This window comes from Aythya fuligula, chromosome 2 (assembly GCF_009819795.1).
Source record: "Aythya fuligula isolate bAytFul2 chromosome 2, bAytFul2.pri, whole genome shotgun sequence".
NCBI lineage: Eukaryota > Metazoa > Chordata > Aves > Anseriformes > Anatidae > Aythya > Aythya fuligula.
Window position 1 is genome coordinate 114,244,686 of NC_045560.1, and position 20,550 is coordinate 114,265,235.

The 20,550-nt window shown below is 37.7% G+C and overlaps 1 protein-coding gene across 4 annotated transcripts in view; it reads left to right on the forward strand.

Annotated features, from left to right (window-relative positions):
- Nucleotides 1–20,550, forward strand: part of NOL4 (nucleolar protein 4) — a 193,456-nt gene that overhangs the window by 26,238 nt on the left and 146,668 nt on the right. For all 4 annotated transcript variants that reach the window (XM_032182971.1, XM_032182973.1, XM_032182972.1 and 1 more), the window contains exons 2-4: nt 6,379–6,528; nt 17,486–17,597; nt 18,109–18,221. In XM_032182971.1, the coding sequence (XP_032038862.1) occupies nt 6,379–6,528; nt 17,486–17,597; nt 18,109–18,221 (375 nt within the window). The remainder of the gene's footprint in view (nt 1–6,378; nt 6,529–17,485; nt 17,598–18,108; nt 18,222–20,550) is intronic.

Consider the following 20,550-nt stretch of genomic DNA (forward strand, 5'->3'; position numbering starts at 1 on the left):
AGGCTAAGCAGGCAGGAATTTGCTAGATGGGAGGCAGGTGGAGGGAGTAACGTGTCAAATATGGCCTCCATGTTAGAATATGTGTTTGTTCAGCTTCTTTCCTTCTGCTCTCCCTGTTCACACTGGGGCAGTGTGTGCCCCTCAGCTAGATATGTAAGTGACTTCCTCATCTATTTGGGTAATGTTTATCACATTATCCAAAGTGCATATGTGAAAAATGGTGGTTGTACTAAAGAAGCTATGGCTGCATCTGCACTAGGATTTTGGTTTGGAAAAGGAACATGCACTTGAAACAGATCTCCTGATCTCACTCACTGCCTGTGGTTTGTTTTACCTCCAGTGCTTTTTCAGTGCATGAACTGGATACTTTCAGTAAAAGAAAACTGGCATTTTTAACACATGTGCACCTAGTGGGTTGCAACCAGTGGTGGGAGTCCAAAGGGACAAGCCAGGGACCAGACTAATGCTAGGCTGAAATACATGCAGGATGGAATCAGCTCCTTGGTATCAATTGCTTTGCTTTACAGATCTGCTCCTCTGGAGCTGCTCTGCTTGCTTATACAGATATCACTCATGGTCTTTGGTTATCCTGGATCAAGAGACTTAACAAATAGTCAAATGCGGACTGTCTTGTGACTCATTTTTATTCAGAATGGTTGTGTGAATGTTTAAAAGCATAAGAAGAAAGAAAAAAGCCAAGTGTTAGTGTGCTGAGGCAAAACAGCATCCAGACCTTAGTTAAGAAACAGCTCTTAACTATGAAGTCTGCAGTCTAACCTCTGTCTGCTTGTCCATCCATAATTCTCCCAAGACAAAGGAAAAAGAAAAGTTTCTGTCCATCTCCAATATGGAAAGAGCTTTAAATATTTCTCTCAGAGACATTGGCCAAGTTATTATTCTGTTCATGCCAAAGGGACAAAGGGGATTCTGAAGATACCTTTGGAGGTACCTTGTCTGTCATGAAATCATTCCCTTTCCCATGTTACTACATTTCAGGGAAATAAAGGTGACAGACCTTCCTTTTGCTGTTTGGCAAGCTGGTTTTCACAATCCATTATCTGTAACTGCTAGAGCTTAATTTAATACGGTGAATGATTCATACCAAAAAGATGACCTCACCTGAAACTTCTTACTAGGACAGTCATTTTAAGTGAGATCTTTTACATTCATTTGGCACTCAGCATTTCCTGTGTTATGATTTGTTGACAGAGATTTTGCTTTGGTGTTTTCCCATAATCTGGACCAGTCCAAGAGACAAAGGAATACAGGACTTATACTCAGAAATTATTTGGTCTCTCTTAGTATTTATTGGGTCTTTTAAGCTTCCCCATCAGGACAACAGAGGACTTTTTTTTTTTTTTTTCCCCCACCTAAAACTTCCATAAAACTTCTGTTCAGAAGAAATTCATAAGCTTTGTGTCCATTGTTTAGTTTTAGTCTCTCATCTCAAATGACGTATTAATTTGCCATTTTACTTCACTTAATTCTTTTAATTTTCAAGATTTATTTCCACAATAAAATTTGACTTGATAATGTCACATCCAAACTTTTAGGTTTATACTTTATAGGGCTTATTACTCTAAAAGTTCCAGATAGAGGACTTGTCAGATGGTAATGGTGTACATCTACCTTAATGTAACTTTGATTTTTCTTGTCTCCATCTGCTGGTAGAAGATGATATTAGCTGTTTAAATGGATCATATAACGAGTAGCAGAAACAATACATTTCAAATAATAAATGCCCCTTTTACTGTTATAGACACCTCCCATTAGGAACTGGATAGAAACGATCAATTTATTTATTTTTACACCACTTAATAACAGCTAGAAAATGCTATTTTTTTTTGATCTATTGTAGATTTACGCTGCGTTGACAGGAGAGTTAGCTATTCAAGTGGATATACTAATAACCTGAGAATTCAAATCAGTGTGCTGATGAAAATAGATTTGTTCGTTTCTATGGGAGCAAGAGACTTTCTTAAATGGTCATCACTCTTCTTAAATATTAATATTTTTACAGTTACTGAGCAAGCAGATAAAGGCAGTAACAAATAACGGGATTTTCAGTGTGATCATTTAACTTATTTCTGCAGACAGATATGTAAGGATTATGTTATACATAAACTATTGGTTCCTGCTAATGCTTATGATACAAAATTTTTCTGTATTCAGTTCAAAAGGAATGAAATACCTGCATACAATCATGTTGTTATGTATGAGCTAACAAGGAGTCTATGTTATATGCAGAAATTTTTGTAAGGATATATAGTGCACTCAGGGTACAGTGTTTCAGTCAGCAAAAGACTGCTGTCTATTCAATGAAAATGCATATGAAAGACAGAAAAACGTGATACTAGGCAGCAGAGGTGTGATGGCATGAATGTGCTTCACCTCTTCTGTAATCTAAACTGGTATGTGTCAGAAAAATGTTACACAAATATTGCAGCATTCAAAGGAGTCTTACATTTGTGTGTGATTTACTTAATGTAATTAAATATTTAGGTTGATTGTTATTTCCATCTACCCCTAATGATTTGTAGATGTTTCTGACTTTGATGTTTTTACAAGAGGTTTTTATAGATCTGCACATTTTATAAAACCACCAACCAAGCCTTTACTTTTATTTTCCATTTCCTTTTATCATGTGTTTATAGGAAGATTTTTCAAACATTGTAAAGATGCCAATAGTTATATTCATTCATGAAACAAGAGGATGTTTATGAGACATATTTCCCCCATGAAATTTCAACATGAGATGGTGCCAGGTATTCTCAAGCAAGAAACTACAAGCACTTTTGTTTTGGTGCTTTTAATTTTAAAGGCTTGTGTTAAATCCTCTGCAAAGTAACTGCTAAAATGACGGCCTTTTATTTAATAGATGTTTTTGCAGTTTGCACTAAGATTTTTATATGTTTGCATCATTGGCAAACTTTTTTTCCTCGTTTCTACTCTTGCTAGCCCTGCAGGTTCCACCTCAGTAAAAGAGATGCAAACATTATTGTTCAAAGGGATCCTTAGCAGTTTGCGAGAGGTGAACAACTGTCAGTAAAAGTCAATTCTGTCCAGAAATGTATTATTTATGTCGATGACTAGAAACAAATAAACAACCTAAATCTCAGTGCAAATACAATTTGTAGGGCTGAAAAGGAAAAGAAACATCTATTTATTTGTATCCTAAGCACATAGGAAGATGACTGACTAAAGATAGAAACAAGAAAAACCTGCAATGTAAAGAGTAAAACAAACTTTTTCACTGGTAGAGACTAAGCGTATTCCGGCTCCTATAAGGATGAATTGCATTTTGGCAGCACCTGCTACATTGATAACCACAGAGGAACATTGGAAACTGATTTAGAATAGGGGCATAACTCTGTGATGGCTGAAACAAATGAGATGACAGTCAACCTAAAAGATTTAAGAGTCTAAGTCCAAGTTTTGAAGAGAAACATTCAGTGAGGATTCTATCCTTAAGTCATTTCTGAAAGTGGGACTTGGGCTCTTGCCATGATGAAAAAAAAAAAAAAAAGCCTTAAAATACCCCAGTGATTTATAAATGTCCTTCTTACTCTCTTAGAGCTGTTAGTACCCAAGCTGCTTTGAACGTGGTCTTTGAGCTTCTCTGTCATGGAGTTATCAAGAAGGGACTCAATTAATATCTGGTCTATCCAAGAGAGGATTTACTCAAACCATCCCTGACAGATACTTGTCTAACCTGGTCTCAAAATTCTCCTGTGACAGAGATCCCATAACCTCCCCAGGCAAATTGTTACTGTACTTGACTATCCACGTCTATAGTAAGTTTTTCATAATGTATAATGTAAATCTCCCTTGCCGTGGTCTAAGCCTATTACTTGTCCTGTCCCTTGTGGACATTTCATAGCCTTTCAGACATCTGAATAACATTATCATGTATTCCCTCATTCATCTCTTTTTAGACTTAGTTGAGGCTAAAAAAATGTCCCCTTAGGCACTGTGAAAATTTTACCCAAAGCCAGCTTATAAAGTAGAGCGGCTTTGTTAATGCCTTTATAAAATACCAATTTCAGGATAAAAGTGTAGTGTAATGGCACGTGGTATGAAAGTAATACAACTGCATCCACTTCATAGACATTATAGTTTAAATGGAGATTTGTGGTTGTATCATTTGCCCAGCTTTTTCCTTGCTGGGATGTCAGTACTGGGATATCAAAAGTCTTAGTAAATAGCTATCTCATTCTCATTCAAGCTACTCATCTGGTGTATTGGTTCTGCATTTAAAGTTGTCTCTGCAGAGTATTGCATTGTGCCAGATGTACTTCACAGCTTACTTGCAGCAGTTCAGCACCTTTTAAACACTGCAGACTTTCTGAAACAGGGTCTACCTTATGCAGCACCATGCGGAACGAAGCCTGACCTACTCATTGCCCAGGCCCAACCAGACATATTTATGATGAAGTTAGGAGTATAGTTGCTAAGTAATAGTTCTGTCTTACCCTGAAGGAGTTTCCACTCAGTGTACATCATTTTTTCCTACCCTATTTGACTGACAAGATTTTAAAAGTTTGTATACATTTTCTGGCATTTCAATTAGAAGGCATGACATAGGGTTGTGTACATTTTATTTTTATTTTATTTTATTTTATTTTATTTTTTGGAAAGGAGTAGTGACGCTTGTTGTTTTATTCATCTGAAAGGAGAAACACAACTTGAAGAGCACATCCACATCATGTCTACCTGCCTCTTTGTGTCCAGTGAGGGGACAGATGGGACTACCAAAAAAGAGCACTGCACAGTATGGACACCAATAGCAGCAAAAAGAATTTTCTTTTTGAGGTTCTTCTTTGAATATGTTCTTAATGTTTATGTGTCAGTTCTGCTGATGTGGCATCTCAGGTTTTAAATTAATATCGTTGTAATGCCTTTCTCTTTAATTAAAAAAGAGAGCTCCCCCGTAGGAAATTTCCTAAAACAAAACTCATTAGTAATAAACAGATTAAATCTTTATCAGTTAATCAACACTATAAACTTCTGAGTGTTCTGAGAGTGGCGTGAGATAACACTGTCGTCATAATAAGAGCGTTTGAAATCATTAGGGATCCCACCGAGCTGTTTGGGTGGTGAGAAAATAATGATTGAGGATGGGTCCCCCTGCAGAGCTCACGTGTGAATTCCCCTAAAGATTAAAACTGCAAAAATCTGGATTTCGTGTTGCCCCATCTCTCTCTTTTTTTTTTTTTTTTTTTTTTTTTTTTTTTTTTTTTTGATACACAACAGTGGTGGGCAGTATCCAACAAATTCTTACTGATGCTGATACCAGAACCTGCCGTGGTGCCACAGAATTGTCATGCAGGTGGTTAGTGAAATTTTAGGAACTGCTTATGGGATGGGAGTCTCTCCATAAGGGCTAGGTGACACTGTTGCTTCCTGAGGTCTAAATACAAAGACTGAACTGGACTGCAAGTGAATTGGCCATTCTCACTTTATTCCTCAAAAACTTATTTTGTGCTGCAAAACACAGCCTGCTTCATAGCTGCTTGCCCTGGAAAAAAAGATTCCCAGTTCTTTCCCCTTCATTAGAACTGAATCCATAGACAGCTGTAAAACAAAAAGCCCTCATATAGATGGTCCAAATTGAACTATGCTGATTAATCTCAGAGCCATGGGGGACTCTTTCTATTTAGAAGCCTTTAGCTACTATGGCACTGTCAGTTTTGGAAATCAGTTGGTAGATGTCCTCACTTTTCTGTCATTCATTCCAATCTGACATCCGTGTTCAAAAGCACAAATCTCAGAAATACCTCTTTCTTTTCCTCTTATTGTGGTATGTCTTCATGCAGTACATTTTCAAGCAGGTTTTCTGGGGCTAAATTGTTTATAACAACTTCCTTTGTATTCATAATTACAGTCAGCTCTGTCACCTGTGAATTAAAACCTTTTATTAAATACCTTTATGAAATGCTAGGTACAGATTTACTGGGAGGGGAATGAGAGGATGAAAGAGCTGTTGCATTCTTATTAACAGCCACATAATGCATTTGTGTGCTACGACTGGGACTGCTTCTGCCTTTGAATGTCATTTGTGCATTTGGAGAAACAAACACGGATACTTTTTGTTTCATTTTTGAAATAATGAAAGATCACTTTCTGTCAAGAAACCAAATGCCCTGGCTTGGCAAAATGGACCGTTTGCAAGGGATAGTGTCATATGATCCTTCTGATCATACAACTTTTTTACCTTACTATTTCTGTCATTCACAGACATGTCTGGGTGACCTTCAGATCTCAGAGGAAGGTCTTTAACTCCTTGCTGAAAAAGGAGAATGTGTCCCATGATTATCACCACTTACCTATTCCTCCTCTCCTCCTTACTTTTTTCTTTCTCTTTTTTTTTCTTTTCAGGATGGAGTAGGTGTAGATGAGAAGCTGTCTTTACGGCGGGTAGCCGTGGTAGAAGATTTCTTTGACATTATCTATTCCATGCATGTTGAAACTGGGCCTAATGGAGAACAAATCAGAAAACATGCTGGACAAAAGAGAACGTATAAAGCAGTAAGTAAAAAAAAGACAACAACCGATCAACTAAAAGTAAACAATAGTCTCTAAAAGTGTGAGTTATTTGGGCTTAGTCACATGGCTTGCAATTTGTGTTTTCTGTTTTTTGTTTTATTTCTTTCTTCCAGCTGGATTAGTACCGCAGCCTTCACCTTCAAATTTATGTCTGAGATCTTTCAATACTGCACGACAACATACAGTTTAGAAATCAGGAGGGCCACACATCCTGTGCTATAAGGGCCAGATGCATTGGCTTCAGTAGAGATGTTCTTACTGGTACAAGCAGAGATTTTATGCTTTCTATAATGGTTTGACAATTTCTCTAATAGCTCGATATTAATTCATTGCTATTAATAGGATGTATTCTGAAAGAAGACTTATAAGGTATTGTCACAACTTTGCTAAATAAGGTGCTGTACTTCAGCATATGAATGAGGTTTCCTTATAGTTTCTTGCTGCTGACTAAGTATTGTTTTTGGCTTAATGGTATGAAAACTTGTAACTTGCTGAAATTGAAAAGGCCAGACAGCTACTAGGTACGAGAGGAGTGTTGAGAGGGCAGCTGCCAAATCTGTATACACTGGCTGAGTAGAAAAAAAAAGTATTATTTCTAAGATTTTTAATTGTGTTTTATTGCTTGAACTAAACAGTTTGGCCACTGCCATAAAATATTGGTAAGTAGCTTTTGTGTTTAGTGGCACAAATATAAACACTTTGCTTATGTAGAACTGACAAAACATGTACTACTCCTTCCCATGGTGCCTGAGATATGCATGCTTCCTTAGACTCCAATGGCCGATCCTTCATGCACAGGGATGTGATAGTGCCAGGCAAACTGAATGGCTGAACCTGGTCCACCTGCCCAGCTGTTTACAGCTGCTGGACCTTTTCCCATGGCTCCAGAGGGATGGAGCTGGCAGGGGACTGTGCATGGGGTCCTAAGGTGATCTGTCACCCTGAATACAGTGTTCTTAACCTTACAATCAACTTGCAGTCATGCCAACTATTTTTAGAGAAATGCAACCAAAATGTATTGGCACTCCATGTTTTTCTATCCATATCTCAACATTTAGCTAGAAGAAATAGCTTTCTTTCCATTACTGTCTCTCTCCCCGATGCTCCCCCCCCCCCCCCCCCAGGTATATAACAATCTTTACTATGTATCTCTGAATCCCTTTACAAATATTTTATTTATAGGCTATTTCAGACAGTTTGTTGTGTGATAAGCTCTTGGCAATGCTCTTTATAATTTGTTCCCGGCAGTATTGACCTGAAAGTAGATGTATGAAGGAAGACACCAGTCATCTGGGTGTGCTTTGTAAGGCTTGGAGTGATATTTCAGGATGAACACAAACTGTCTAAATTAATTTTCATCTAACACCTCAGCCATTTTTATACTTGGCACTGTGTTTTAGAAAGCATTAGAAAAGTAATATTTTCATTGACTTTCTATTTTGTTTTACTTCAGTAAGCTGTTCAGAGATATAGATCTCAAACTTTGTAGAATAACATATAAGTGTAAGGAATGTTGCCAAGTATAAATAGAGTGCTTCAAGTCATAATCCTACCAATGCATAGGACATGTATAATATTTACTATTATAGATATTTATAAATAATATTTACTAATGTATAATATATACTAAGTATAATATTTACTGCTATAAGAATCTCATGATTCCAGGACAGATAAGAAATTTTTTTATTGTGGACAGCATGAAAGACAAGTAGTGTAATTTTCATGAGAACAATTTGTGCAGATTCAATAACCTACACCACACTCTTCATGTGATGTTAACTTTTATTTTAATTGAGACATGGGTTTACTACATTGCTATGAGCAGATAATCAAGGTGCCCAAATAGAAATTTCTATATCATTACCAAAGTCTGTAATATTTTTTTATTCATTTTATTGCTTATTTGTTTGCTATGGGCATTGAGTCATATTTCCCAAAGATAGGATTTACATATATAATTTTAAAGCATTTCCATATATAAAAAACAAAAAAAAAAAAAAAAAAAAAAAAAAAGAGAAGAAAAAATGACTGGAATTCAATGCAGTATCTCCTTCTGTGATGATGCTGCAGGAAAGAGGTAGTGTCTTGGGCAACTGTCTTACAAAAATTGTACCCTAAGAGCTTTATAAATCAAACTAAAGTACTTTGGCGGGGTTTAATTTTATTAAGTGAATTGGAAACAAGATTAATTTAGTCTTGTTTCTTTATTCACAAGTCAAAAATGAATCATCCTTAACATCTGTAAATGTATATAACATGCATAAGCCTTCACCAAACAGTTTGAGTTAACAGTTTTTACAGGAAGGGTTGTTTGCAACTGTATACTATAACTGCTATTTGTTATTCATAATTCCTGGCATGGAATTCCTGGCATTCCTCATATTTGTAATTCCTGTATCACATTGCCGCTGCTCTCTGACTGGATAACTGGAATGTTTTATCAGAAAAACAATTGGGAGAAACCCACCCCACTTTTTATACAAAATTGCTAAACTTTCAAAATTCATAAATACTGTCATGGATTTTCAGTACCTGGATATTTCTAAAAATATAGATGGCACAGCCCTAAGAGTTGCAACATAGTAATTTCAAGTAATTAATTTGCTTATATATGTATGGATCTCTATTTTCAATTGTGAACCTGCTCCATTCAAAATTTTGAACAGTACTCAAGCATGATTAAAAAGATAATGAAATTGTCAAAGGTAACTTAATTAACCACTGCATTTATATGAAGTAACACATTTGGAATTGGTAGTATCTTCTCATTTTTGATAAAGTGTCACCCCAGGTGTTGGAGTGCTCAAATTTGTCAGTATTTCTCTCTGAAAACATGTTCAGAACAGCTACAGGCTCAATTACAAATCTCTATTCTATAGCGACTTGTTTATATTAACTGTGTGGAAATGAATTGTGTTTTTGCAACTTATTTCTGTGGACTTCCTCCAGGGGTGCTGCACAGGAAGGTAAATAGTTTGTGGTGCTTGGTACCTCTAAAGGAGCAGTATATTGGAAGGAAGCTTATAAAATTTTCATGGTACAGAGATGTACCAAACTCAAACTTTAGGATTTATTGGCACAAATTTTAAAAAATATTAGGAAGGCATTTGTTATTCAAACTTAATCTTAAGTTAATTCAATTTAAGATTAGAATAAGGTCCATTTTTTTCTTCTCTGTACACTAATACAAGAGAAGGGAATTGTACATACTCTGTGTGGAAGACGTGGTAGGGTAACCTTGAAAATATATGACAAAGGGTGAACTTCCCATTTAGCTAGCAGGTTTCATGCTCATTTCAAGTGCTTGACTTGTATACGATACAAAACTGATGGGCTATGTTCCTTGCCAGAATAACTGTACTTGTAGGTAGACTTACACCAGCAAAAATAAAGACCTGACTTTGATACGTAAAATGAAATCAAGAGTTGTTATGCTTTTAAATTACATCCAGAGTGTTGCAATATTGACATTCATCAAACTGAAGGAGTACTTAATATGCATTTATAATTTTGGTTAGTTCTGTGGTTCCCAGGGAGGGCCTTGTCTGGGAGATGATTCCCTCACAAAAGCAGGATATGAGACACAAGGCCAGGCCAAGTCTGCGGCTCAGCAGGAGGACAGGTGACTAGGAAGGTGGAAGGAGAGTGGCCCTTGGTGCCAACGATAACAGCAGTGCTCAAACAAGTGCCTTGCCTGTCCTGTTTTCCCCAGATCTTCTGGGCTACCATGCTCCACAGATGGTGGAGTGAAACACATGGCCTAGAAGAGCTGGTTGAGCAGTCAGGAAAAAGTGCAGAGGATCCTCAGATGGGTGGCTCTGCTCACACTCATGTACAGCTCAGTGTCCTAGAGGAACTACTTTGCTTTGGGATAGAACATTTTTCTCTCTGTCCAAAAGGACTGTTTGGATGTGTGTAGGCATCAGACCCTGAGTGGAAGGGTGCGGTGTTGGAGCGGAGACAGGAATATATAGAAAAGAAATGTTCAGGTGAAGAATTTGTAGGGCTTAGTGGGAAAGATGTGCAACAAGTGCATAGCTAGCTTCTCTGTGTCTTTGTTGAGCTACATATCTTGATTTACACTATTCAGATGTATCTAAATTTTAAATTCAAGTTTTGAGGAATTGGAAGTGGCAGCAAATGGGAAAGTTGTGGCTGCAGTAGTAGCAGAGTGTAAAAGTCTCAAGCTGTTAGGACACCTCTTTGTCACTCACTGCAAACCAGGAAAAAACAGTAGCCTTATTATTTTTTTCAAGAAATGCTGTTGTCTCTATTCTGAAGAAGGGAAATATCTCTGCCTCCTCCCAGGTCCAGCTCTGAGGACAGTTAGGCCAGACTTAGTGGTCAAGCACTGTTTTTAAGAGTAGATTTTACTTTTCTACAGTATTCTTAAAACAAAACAAAACAAAACAAAAATAGATTTTTATGTTATTTAAACAATAAACTATGAATAATAAATCCCTCATCTTAGCGTATTACATCTCGACAAAGCTTCCTATCACTAAGTGAAACGTCTACCTGAGAACAGATAGTGCAAGTTTTGCAGCCACCTTAAACACCTGAAATTCTATGCACTTGAATACTTTTACCTGTGAATCTGATATCTGCCTGTTGAGCCAGCATAGCCACAGTGCAAAGCCTTGAAACATTGCAGCAGTGAACTTGAGTTGTGAATGAGGGTTGCGATGTCTGAGCAGGGGAAATAGGTCGGTTAATAAAATTCCCAGCCCATGAATGAAAAAAGAGCACTAAGATGATGAGCTGGAAGGGAAGTAGGCATGCAAAACATGTGGGAGATATTTATGTGTCAAGGAAAAGTAGCTAGAGGCAAGACTCTGATCAGAAAGGTAGTACATAAATATATATCATCTGAGGAATAACAGGACTCTCTTAGGTGTGGGGCAATATCTGGGGTCCTGTTCTCCATCTTGCTCTTACAGTAATAAATATTTTTCTGTCAACCTAAGAAAAACCTTGAAATCGTGAAACATGACATGACTTTTTTCCACCCTCAAACCAAGAATGTGCTTGTGAGTCCCCTCTAATTACCACACTGAACATGTTTTCCTTGGGGAAAAAAAATAAAAATCACAGGTTGCATTCCCTTCAAGTCCTTCCTTCCCTTCATCAAACAGGGTTAAAGCAGGTTTGTGCCCTAGCTGGTCTCCATCCAAGGCAAACGCTATATATGGGAAAGCAGAAGACTGTGAGGTTTGTGTAGGGCCTTAGCACACTAAAATACTTGGATCCACACTACTCCTTTGTGCAAGGCGAAACATCCAAGCCCTGTTCACTTTTTTTCTTCTGACTTGTTCCTGCTTTCTTGCAAAGTGCAAGCTTTGAGTGTCCTGGCAAGGAACCAGCTAACATGTGCCTCCCTCTCAGAAAGCTGGTCTTTTTACATGGGAAGGGAGTGGAGCTGTGAAGTAGAAGTTGAGTATGAGAGGGACCAGCATTTTCCACAATATAGCAGGGTAGTGAGCTCTTGATAAAACCCCCAGCAGTAGTATATCTGCTTTCTTACATCAGTCTTCTATTCTGACCTCTTGCTTAGGAAAGGAGAGGACTTTCCTTGGCTGGTTTGCCCTCCTGTCATCAAGAAACCAGTTTCTGCCACCTGGTTTGATGGCTCTGGGCCCAGGACAGATTTCCATCCTCTCTCTCTCTCTGTCTCTCTCTCCTCTTTGAATTCTTCTTTGAGTCATCTCCCTTCACCTCATTACCCTTAATTAAAAAAATATACATGCACACCAAAAATTCTCTCTGTTCTGACACATCGTATCATCCAGACTACACATACATTCTCCATGTTAATGCTTTAGGGGTTAATAGGTTCACTTGCAAAATTTCACTCTCTTTCCTCACACTTGTCTTTCTGACTATGCCATATGTGTCCTAAAATCTGCCTTTCAGTTTAGTGCTCATTAATTTTCCAAATAAAAATGGAGCTCTGAAAACTACATCATCACAACGTCCTGCAATTAAATCATCTGGACTTTGGGGAGAAAAAAGTTAATTTTGCCCATTTTCTCTGCCCGCAGTAACACAAGGGGAAGGCAACATAGTTCTCATAGACATAGGCATACTTCACTTAGCTCCAGTGTAAAACAGATTACATGGTCAGGTACTGGATTACTTCCCTCATAGTAGTTGTGTTCTGCATAGAATCCAATAGATAGCACATAGACCAATTCCAGATTTAGAAGGACTTTTTTGCTGGGTGAAGTTTTGGAAGGGTTGATATATGTCAAAATCTGTTGGACTGTAGACTTCTTATGAACAGTGGAATAAAGTCATAAAAGTTTTAACTCTTATTCTACTGATGTCAACTATGTTTTTATTGTCCTTTGTGTTCAGAGTTAAAACAAAATATATCTAGGCCTGCATGGACTATATTGTTAGGGAATGTTTTGCTTCTTAACCTGTAACTTTTGGGGGTAAACTAAACACTTATTATTTTGGCACTCTTTGCTTAATGCCCCAGAAGTCTAGTTTCTTCTTCATATTTTTTCCCCCTTTACAATATTAAAAGCATTCAGCTGTAACAGCTATACCTAGCACACAACACCTAAACATCGGCCTGCTCGAATCTGCGTATTTTCTGGTTTGTCCATGAACTGGAATACATCCAGATACAATGCATTTCTACAAAGGAACAGAAGATGTACTAATGTGCAATAAAACCTCCAGTAAGAATAAGGAATTATATAAGGCTACTTCTAAAGCATCACATTTGAAGAAAGCATGTGTATAATTTGTTTTTTAATCAATCCAAGTCGTATTTCCCTCTTTGGATGTACCTTGGGATACTTTATCAATACGGTAAATTGGATGCAATCTGGGATGTTATATCAGCATGACAAATCAGTGCTGCATGTTCTGTGGTTGGTAGAGACATATGCATGACCAGTTTCCCGTAAATGATAGCAAATATATGCCTGTCTGCATCATGAGTGTGTGGATATAAACAATGTAATATCCCCCAATTCAATTAACTTTTCTGCCTTTTTTTTTTTTTCTTAAAATGTAAAAGCACTTTTTTTTTGTTGTTGCTTGTTTCTTTGTTTTGTTTTTAATAATTGCATTATGATAGTATTATTTTATTGCAGGGCATCACTGAATGATATGGCCTGGCTATATTTTTGTTAGCTAACGGCCTTGAGAAGAGAACTAGGAGCAGTGCTACAGAAGGCAGTGAGAATAGGACTGGGTCATTATTGCTTTCATTCAGACAGAATAGAGGATAGAAACATTTTTTTTTCTGATGAAGTCAGACCACTATTTCAGTGTAGTTACTTACAAAGTGTCATAGGCCTCCCCATTTTGCTCTGAAAAACATGCAAGCCAGCTCCATGAACTACATCAGTCCAACCTTGATCTCAAGCTGATAAACTCCACTTAGAGGTAAAATACAATATTTTATGTTCAACCTTGTGTTGATTTTATTAGAGATCTTCTAGGCCACTTTTGGTGCTAAGCCAGCTGGTTCAGAGCATAGCCAGAGCTAGCAAGCTGCTATCTCCATCTTATGGAGTAGATGTGCCCTTCTTCAGTGAGAAAAGCAAACAGGAGTCTGCACTGCTGGGGGGTGTGAGTTGTTTTTTTTTTTTTTTTTTAAACTTTCTGCCACTGAAAATTGAAAAGAGATTTTTTAGATATATTCAAGAAGCAAGATTAAGGAAAATTGTAGGTCATGTCCTCTACATATCTCTTTTAACTTGATATGTATTGTGTTATGGCAATTTACACAAGCTGAAGTCTTGGCCTGAAAGTGATTAAAGTGATTGATTCAAACTACAAAGTAAACAGGGGAGGAAGTTGGTAAAAACTGATGTTATTTAGGGAAGGGCATCCTTAAAACTGTGTTGCAGTGGGAGGTTGGAGACACAAGCATCTGCTGTGTGGAAAATTTATTTATAAAACCTGGTTCCTTTATAGTCAGTAGAGCATACCTATCAAATCTGGGACTTAGCTCACTTGCTTTCCATGGAGGATTTTCATCTTTTCTGAGCAGAAATGGAATTTCGACAGAGATGTTTGATTAGAATAAATGGAGCATTCCTATCAAATGCAGGCAACTAATGAATCCATGGGTAAGCTCCATTAATTTCAATACAGTGTTAAATGTGTTAAATGTTATGAGAGAGAGCTTGCTGCATATGTGCACTTAGCAATTTTCTTAATGCTAAGTTCCATCTGATTTTAAGTAAGTTCTTTCATTTTATATTCCATAAAGTCTGAGTATAACCAATGTTTTCAAATCTAGAAAGGTAAGTAGGCATTTGTTCAGTGGTACAAAAAACAAAAACAAAACCAAAAACAAAACACAGGTAAAATGATCTGAAATATGTTTGGTAGGATCTCTCATTCAGAAGGGATTTCATTTAGTGCCTGCATTTTCAGATAAATTGTTTTTGGCCCAAGGAAAATCTATACCAGTTCTTCTCACAAAACAAATTTTGCTTTTAAAATAATCCCCTTCTTTTCCCCCCAAATGCACTGATCTCTGTGGTGACCAGTGACAGGACCCGAGGGAACTGCATGGAGCTGGGACATGGGAGGGTCAGGCTGGGGGTTAGGGGAAGGTTCTGCACCCAGAGGGTGGTTGGGCACTGGGACAGGCTCCCCAGGGCAGTGGTCACAGCACCGAGCTGCCAGAGTTAAAGAAGCGTTTGAACAATGCTTTCAGACATAGGTCTGATTTTGGGGTGGTCCTGTGTGGAGTTGGGAGTTCAGCTCAATGGCTCTCATGTGTCCCTTTCCAAATTAGGATATTCTATGGTTCTATAATTCTATGAAGATTTCTGTTATATATTAAACAAACAAACAAACAAACAAACAAACCAAACAAACAAAAGCAATAAACAGCCTGACCAACAATACCATGAACAGGATGGAATAATTCTTATTTTACAATGCGTAATTTCCCATGTTTTTCCAGACCAAAGTCATGTCACATCAGGAAAGCACTAATTTAAATTCCACCTATATTTCAAAATACAATGTCACTGATGAATTTGGTCCATGGGGTTTCAGGAAATTAGACTTTCAACACAGACTAAATAGGTGACAAACAGGTCAAGAGGAGTGTAAGAGGGACAAAGTAGATCATTCACCCTGCTCTTAACATCCTTGTGAAGAGCACAAGCTTTTTGCACAATATTTAATCCCATTTATATCCAGTTAAAGGAAAGTATCTTGTCCTTTCTGTATGCACACTTTCATACAGTCCACCTCCATCTTTCTGCACTTCCTACGTAGACTTGGATCAACATAGCCTCTTGATAGGAAACTGAATCCTGCTGCAGGTTTTGCAGTTAAGGAATACAAGTAGATATCAGTTGATTCTTCTTTTAACCTCTCTTGCTGGGACTTTGTCTTTTTGGGGGAAACATCTCTATTGCAAAACAGTCACCTTGGTTGGGAAAAGAAGGACTAGAGATTCTTCACACTCGCATTGTTCTGTATATATATACATCCTGTAAAATGCGAGTGTGTAATAGAATCACAAAAAAGCCATGGCTTTGCCTGGCAATGTCTTGAAAACATCTAAGGTTGGAGATTCTTCTGTCCATCTGATAAACCTGTACCCTAGCCTGTTAATGGAAAAGTTTTTCCTCATGTCCTGTCTGAATGTCCCAAGCCACAATTGGTGGTTGTTGTCAATGAAGTTGGTGGCTAAAACTCTGAAGGGTTTCTCTCCACAGTTCTTGTAACTCCAGTTCAGGTAGTTGTGGGCTGCAATTAGATCTTTCTCTGCCTCATAACTTACTCTTTGTCACACAAAACAAATCTACCCCCCTCAAATCAAATCCAAGCCAGTTGCTTTGGGCTTCAGCTTCTGTGGTGGTCTGCCACAGGGCCTTCTCCTGCTTCTGAGCCACCTTCTTGAACTGTGGAGGGGCAAACCAGACGTGACATTCCAGCTGCTGCTTTACCAGCACTGAGTAAAGAAGTATAATAACTTTTTTTGATCTGCTGGCCATATGCTTTATGTAGCCAGTACGAAATTTTTTTATCTGTGATCAGAGTTTGCTGTTGGCTCATTTTCAACTTGGCACCAACCATCACCAAGTCCTTTTCAGCAAGGCAAAAATGTCTATAAAGATATATGCATTCCTAGAGAGAAAGTGGGAAAAATGCAATCTTTCAAAACAGCAATAAGTCCTTCCAAGTCCTTCCTCCTCTCCTTTCTCTCTCTCTCTCTTTTTTTTTTTTTTTTTTAATAAAAATAAAAATTCCTCTGACCCTCTGACACACGTGAGTATGTGGTTGGAAAGAATGATTGTATTGAAAGAAGGAGACAACCAAAATATATTGTTTCAAAGTATCTCCAGGTGATGCAGAATCTCTAAATTTGAGTGACTCCCAAATTCTATAACTGTTAATAAAAATAATTTATTTGCCCTGCAATATAAGTCACAAGCTTTCCAATACTATCTTCACAAATATTCAAATCATCACTGCTAATGCACTGAATCCTGTATCTTTCTACATATTGTTACAGTCAAAACAAATAGAGCATATAAGCCAAGCTTATCTATCTATCTATCTATTTATTTATTTATTTTGTATTGGTTATAAGAAAAATAATGGTTTTCAGCTTTCTTTTTTAAAAATAGCCCCTCAGCAGGAAGCCAGTTATGTATGAATCTATTTGCTGAAAGAAATTGAAAAAAACTATAAACAGAAAAGGAAGCCCCTATTGATAGGAGTGAAATTTTGTTCAGTATCTACTATTATTAGCCACTAGATGAGAAGTAGGCAGATTGGATAGATGTTTATTGAAATTCTGTATAGTACGCAGAACACTCTTTTATTGTACTTCCTGGCATTATATGAAAATAAGCCTTATTTGGAAATATAATGATCAGTTCTGTTAAATCATGTTCAATCATCTTATATAATAACACCTATATTTTGTTATTCATTTCAGATTTCAGAGACCTATGCCTTCCTACCGAGAGAAGCGGTGACACGATTTCTAATGAGCTGCTCAGAGTGCCAGAAAAGAATGCATTTAAACCCAGATGGAGCAGATCATAAAGGTAGTTTTAGTGTCAAATAGCGGAATGTAAAGTAATTTTATTTCTAATACCCATTTATATTTGCCTAGCTTAAGTGAGGGTTCATAAAAATTTGGTAGACTGGAACAGTTCAATAAGTCAGATCATCTCGTTTACTTAAGCTGGAAGGTAGTGAATCTTCTGCTTTTGCTTAAGGATGGAGTGTAATACCATATGCACCCTCAATAGAAAGATGATTCTATCTGGAGGAAATCATTTATTTTGCTAGGGAAATGTTTATATGGAGGCTTAAACATAAGGAACAGATAGACTGCATGTGCTGTAGTCATTTGGGATAGAAGTACTCATCACTTTCCAGGTTTCAAACTTGATTTCCATTTTTCTTCAGGAGATTTCCATCTGCACAGCCCACAAGCAATTGAAAATGCCAAAGTTAGAACTAAATGACATAACTGTCTGACTTTGACTGCCGAGTAGGCTGAAGTAGCCTCCACAACTAACATATAATGCATAATAAATATTTTTATTACAGATAATGGAAAACCTCCAACTTTGGTGACCAGTATGATTGATTACAATATGCCAATTACCATGGCCTATATGAAACACATGAAGCTGCAGCTACTAAATTCACAGCAAGATGAGGTACAAAATGAAACCTTTTAAGTTTTTTATTGTTGTTGTTTTCCTGTATTCTTTGTTGCTTGTCTTTGTGGTAGCCAAGGAACTGAACTGAAGATTGATGTGGATCCCGTCTTTATAATTCATTGCTAGAATAGTAACTCTGAAATCAAACCAAGGCTGTGTGCAAGTGATCAGTTTGAGAGAAAGTGTCATGACTTAGTGCCCTTCCATGGCTGGGGGTAATATGTTGTACTGCTTCAAAGAACCCGAAGGTGCCCTCTTACTGTCTGAACCACTGGAAACGATAAGGGGGGCAGCATGTTTGCCTCAGACTTAGCGCTATGCTCAGCAGTGACTTTCGTTGTCCGCTTCTGGAGAGCAATACCATCGACAGCTGAAATGAATGCCATGATGCTCTCAAGGTTAGTAGCCAGGATGCAACATGTTACGGTGAGATAGATGGAAACCTTAGCAACATCTGCTGATATCTTCAAGGCAAAAAGCTTGATAAATAAGAGTAGGGGGTTCTTTTGAAACCTCAAATAAAAAGACAGTGAAAAAAAAAAAAAAGAAGAGCTGTAGCCTGAGAATCAAGCTCCTTAGAGAGAACTGGAGTTGAATTGCATTTAATTCATTTCAAGAATTATTTCTGTGATGTATTCAGATTTTTCTCAGATATTAAGAGATACTTTGTCAATTGGAGGGCACCTACCAAATCTTTTGCAGTACACTAATTTTCCTAGAAATATGTTCATTTACCATTTGAACTGCCAAATATTTAGAAGCCCAGCCATTTGCCAGCCAAATAGCAGTCCTGCGTGCTGTGTCCTTCTGCTTGACTACAAGATTTTTTTAATTATTATTATTTTTTATAAAGAGAACCTCCCAAAACTACCTTAGCAGCTGCATTATCCCAAAGACCCTGAGTGACCCTTGACTTTTGTGGAGTCAGCCAGATTTGGTTTCATAATAAGTAGCTATCAGCTACAACTAGAGATGTATGAATTATTCAGCACCCCATAGAATGAGGATTTTGTCACTCTTGCAGAAATATCAGGATCCTTGTTTCACTTTTGCCTGATTTTTTTTTGGTTTGTTTTTGAAAAAAAATATGTATTTATTTTTATTGGGAAGGGTGTGTGGAGAGATCCTTGACTCTGGGTTCTTCACACACACAAATGCAGCCTAGTGTGCTGGCCCTTTTTAGGAATCTGACAGCAGGATTTCAAGCAGCAGGAGGTAAGAGGCTTTATCCCTGCAGTAGCCTTAGGAGTTAAAGGACTCTTTGGTTTCCTCACTTCCCCTCTTTCAATATTACTCAGCCCACAGTAGGGTCAGGCACTCATGATGGATCAGGGCCATCTGCCACAGTTTCTCTATAGCCTGAATGTTTTGGTGTTGTCACTCTGGTCTGATGACTGATATTTTCATTAAACCATTTTTTCATCTGGATGAACGAGCGGCAATGATACACGGGCAGCAGGAAGCAGCATTGCTTGGTATCTCTGTGCCCAGCTCAGTTTTGTAGCTCTAATGTTACTGAGTATGAAATGTTGGCAATGTTGGATTTATAAAAAGAAAAGTAGTTTTTGATATGTTTTAGTCATAACGTGTTTGCCAGAGCAGAGTGGACACAAGGAGAGTTCTCAAGATAATCTTTACATCCTTTCTCAAAGAATTGTGGCTAAGAAATTCTTTTTAAATACAGGCTGTACATTTCTTACACAGAAAAAAAAAAAAGGCAGTGAAATGTTACAGTACAAAGCAGGAAGATTCCTGGTGCATATATTCAGATTATGTCATGCACTTAAAAACATGCTTGGGTTTATAAGAAGGTTCTGTTTCCAAGGTTTCATCAATCATATCTGTGTTCTTATGGAGGGGGTGGAATTGAGACAGGAGTGAACTGAGATGCCACAACTAGCTAGCACAGTGATTGAAAGCCTCCAAGTTCTCTCATCCTCAGTTCATCATTTTTCATCTGAGGCCATTGATGAAAGGGAAACAAGCTTGATCTAACTGGAGAACTCATTCACATGTGGGAATTTACATTTGTGCTGCAACTGGTACAAAGGCCAGCAGCTACCAGCTCATGCTCCCCATGTGGGTACATCCAAATTCAGAAAATGTTTTACACAATGTGTACAGTGAGTTGGAGATGTTCTACAGAGGCAAACACAGGCTGCCCATGTGTGTTGTTGTTTTTTTATACCTATGCAAGTAGCAGATAACCATAATTGCGTTATTGGGAGCCCATATAGATTGCCCAGCCTCAGAAATAGAAAATGTAAGCTGCTGCTTGCTGATCCCTGCAGGGATCAATGAGAAATACCACTGTGCCTTAACACTA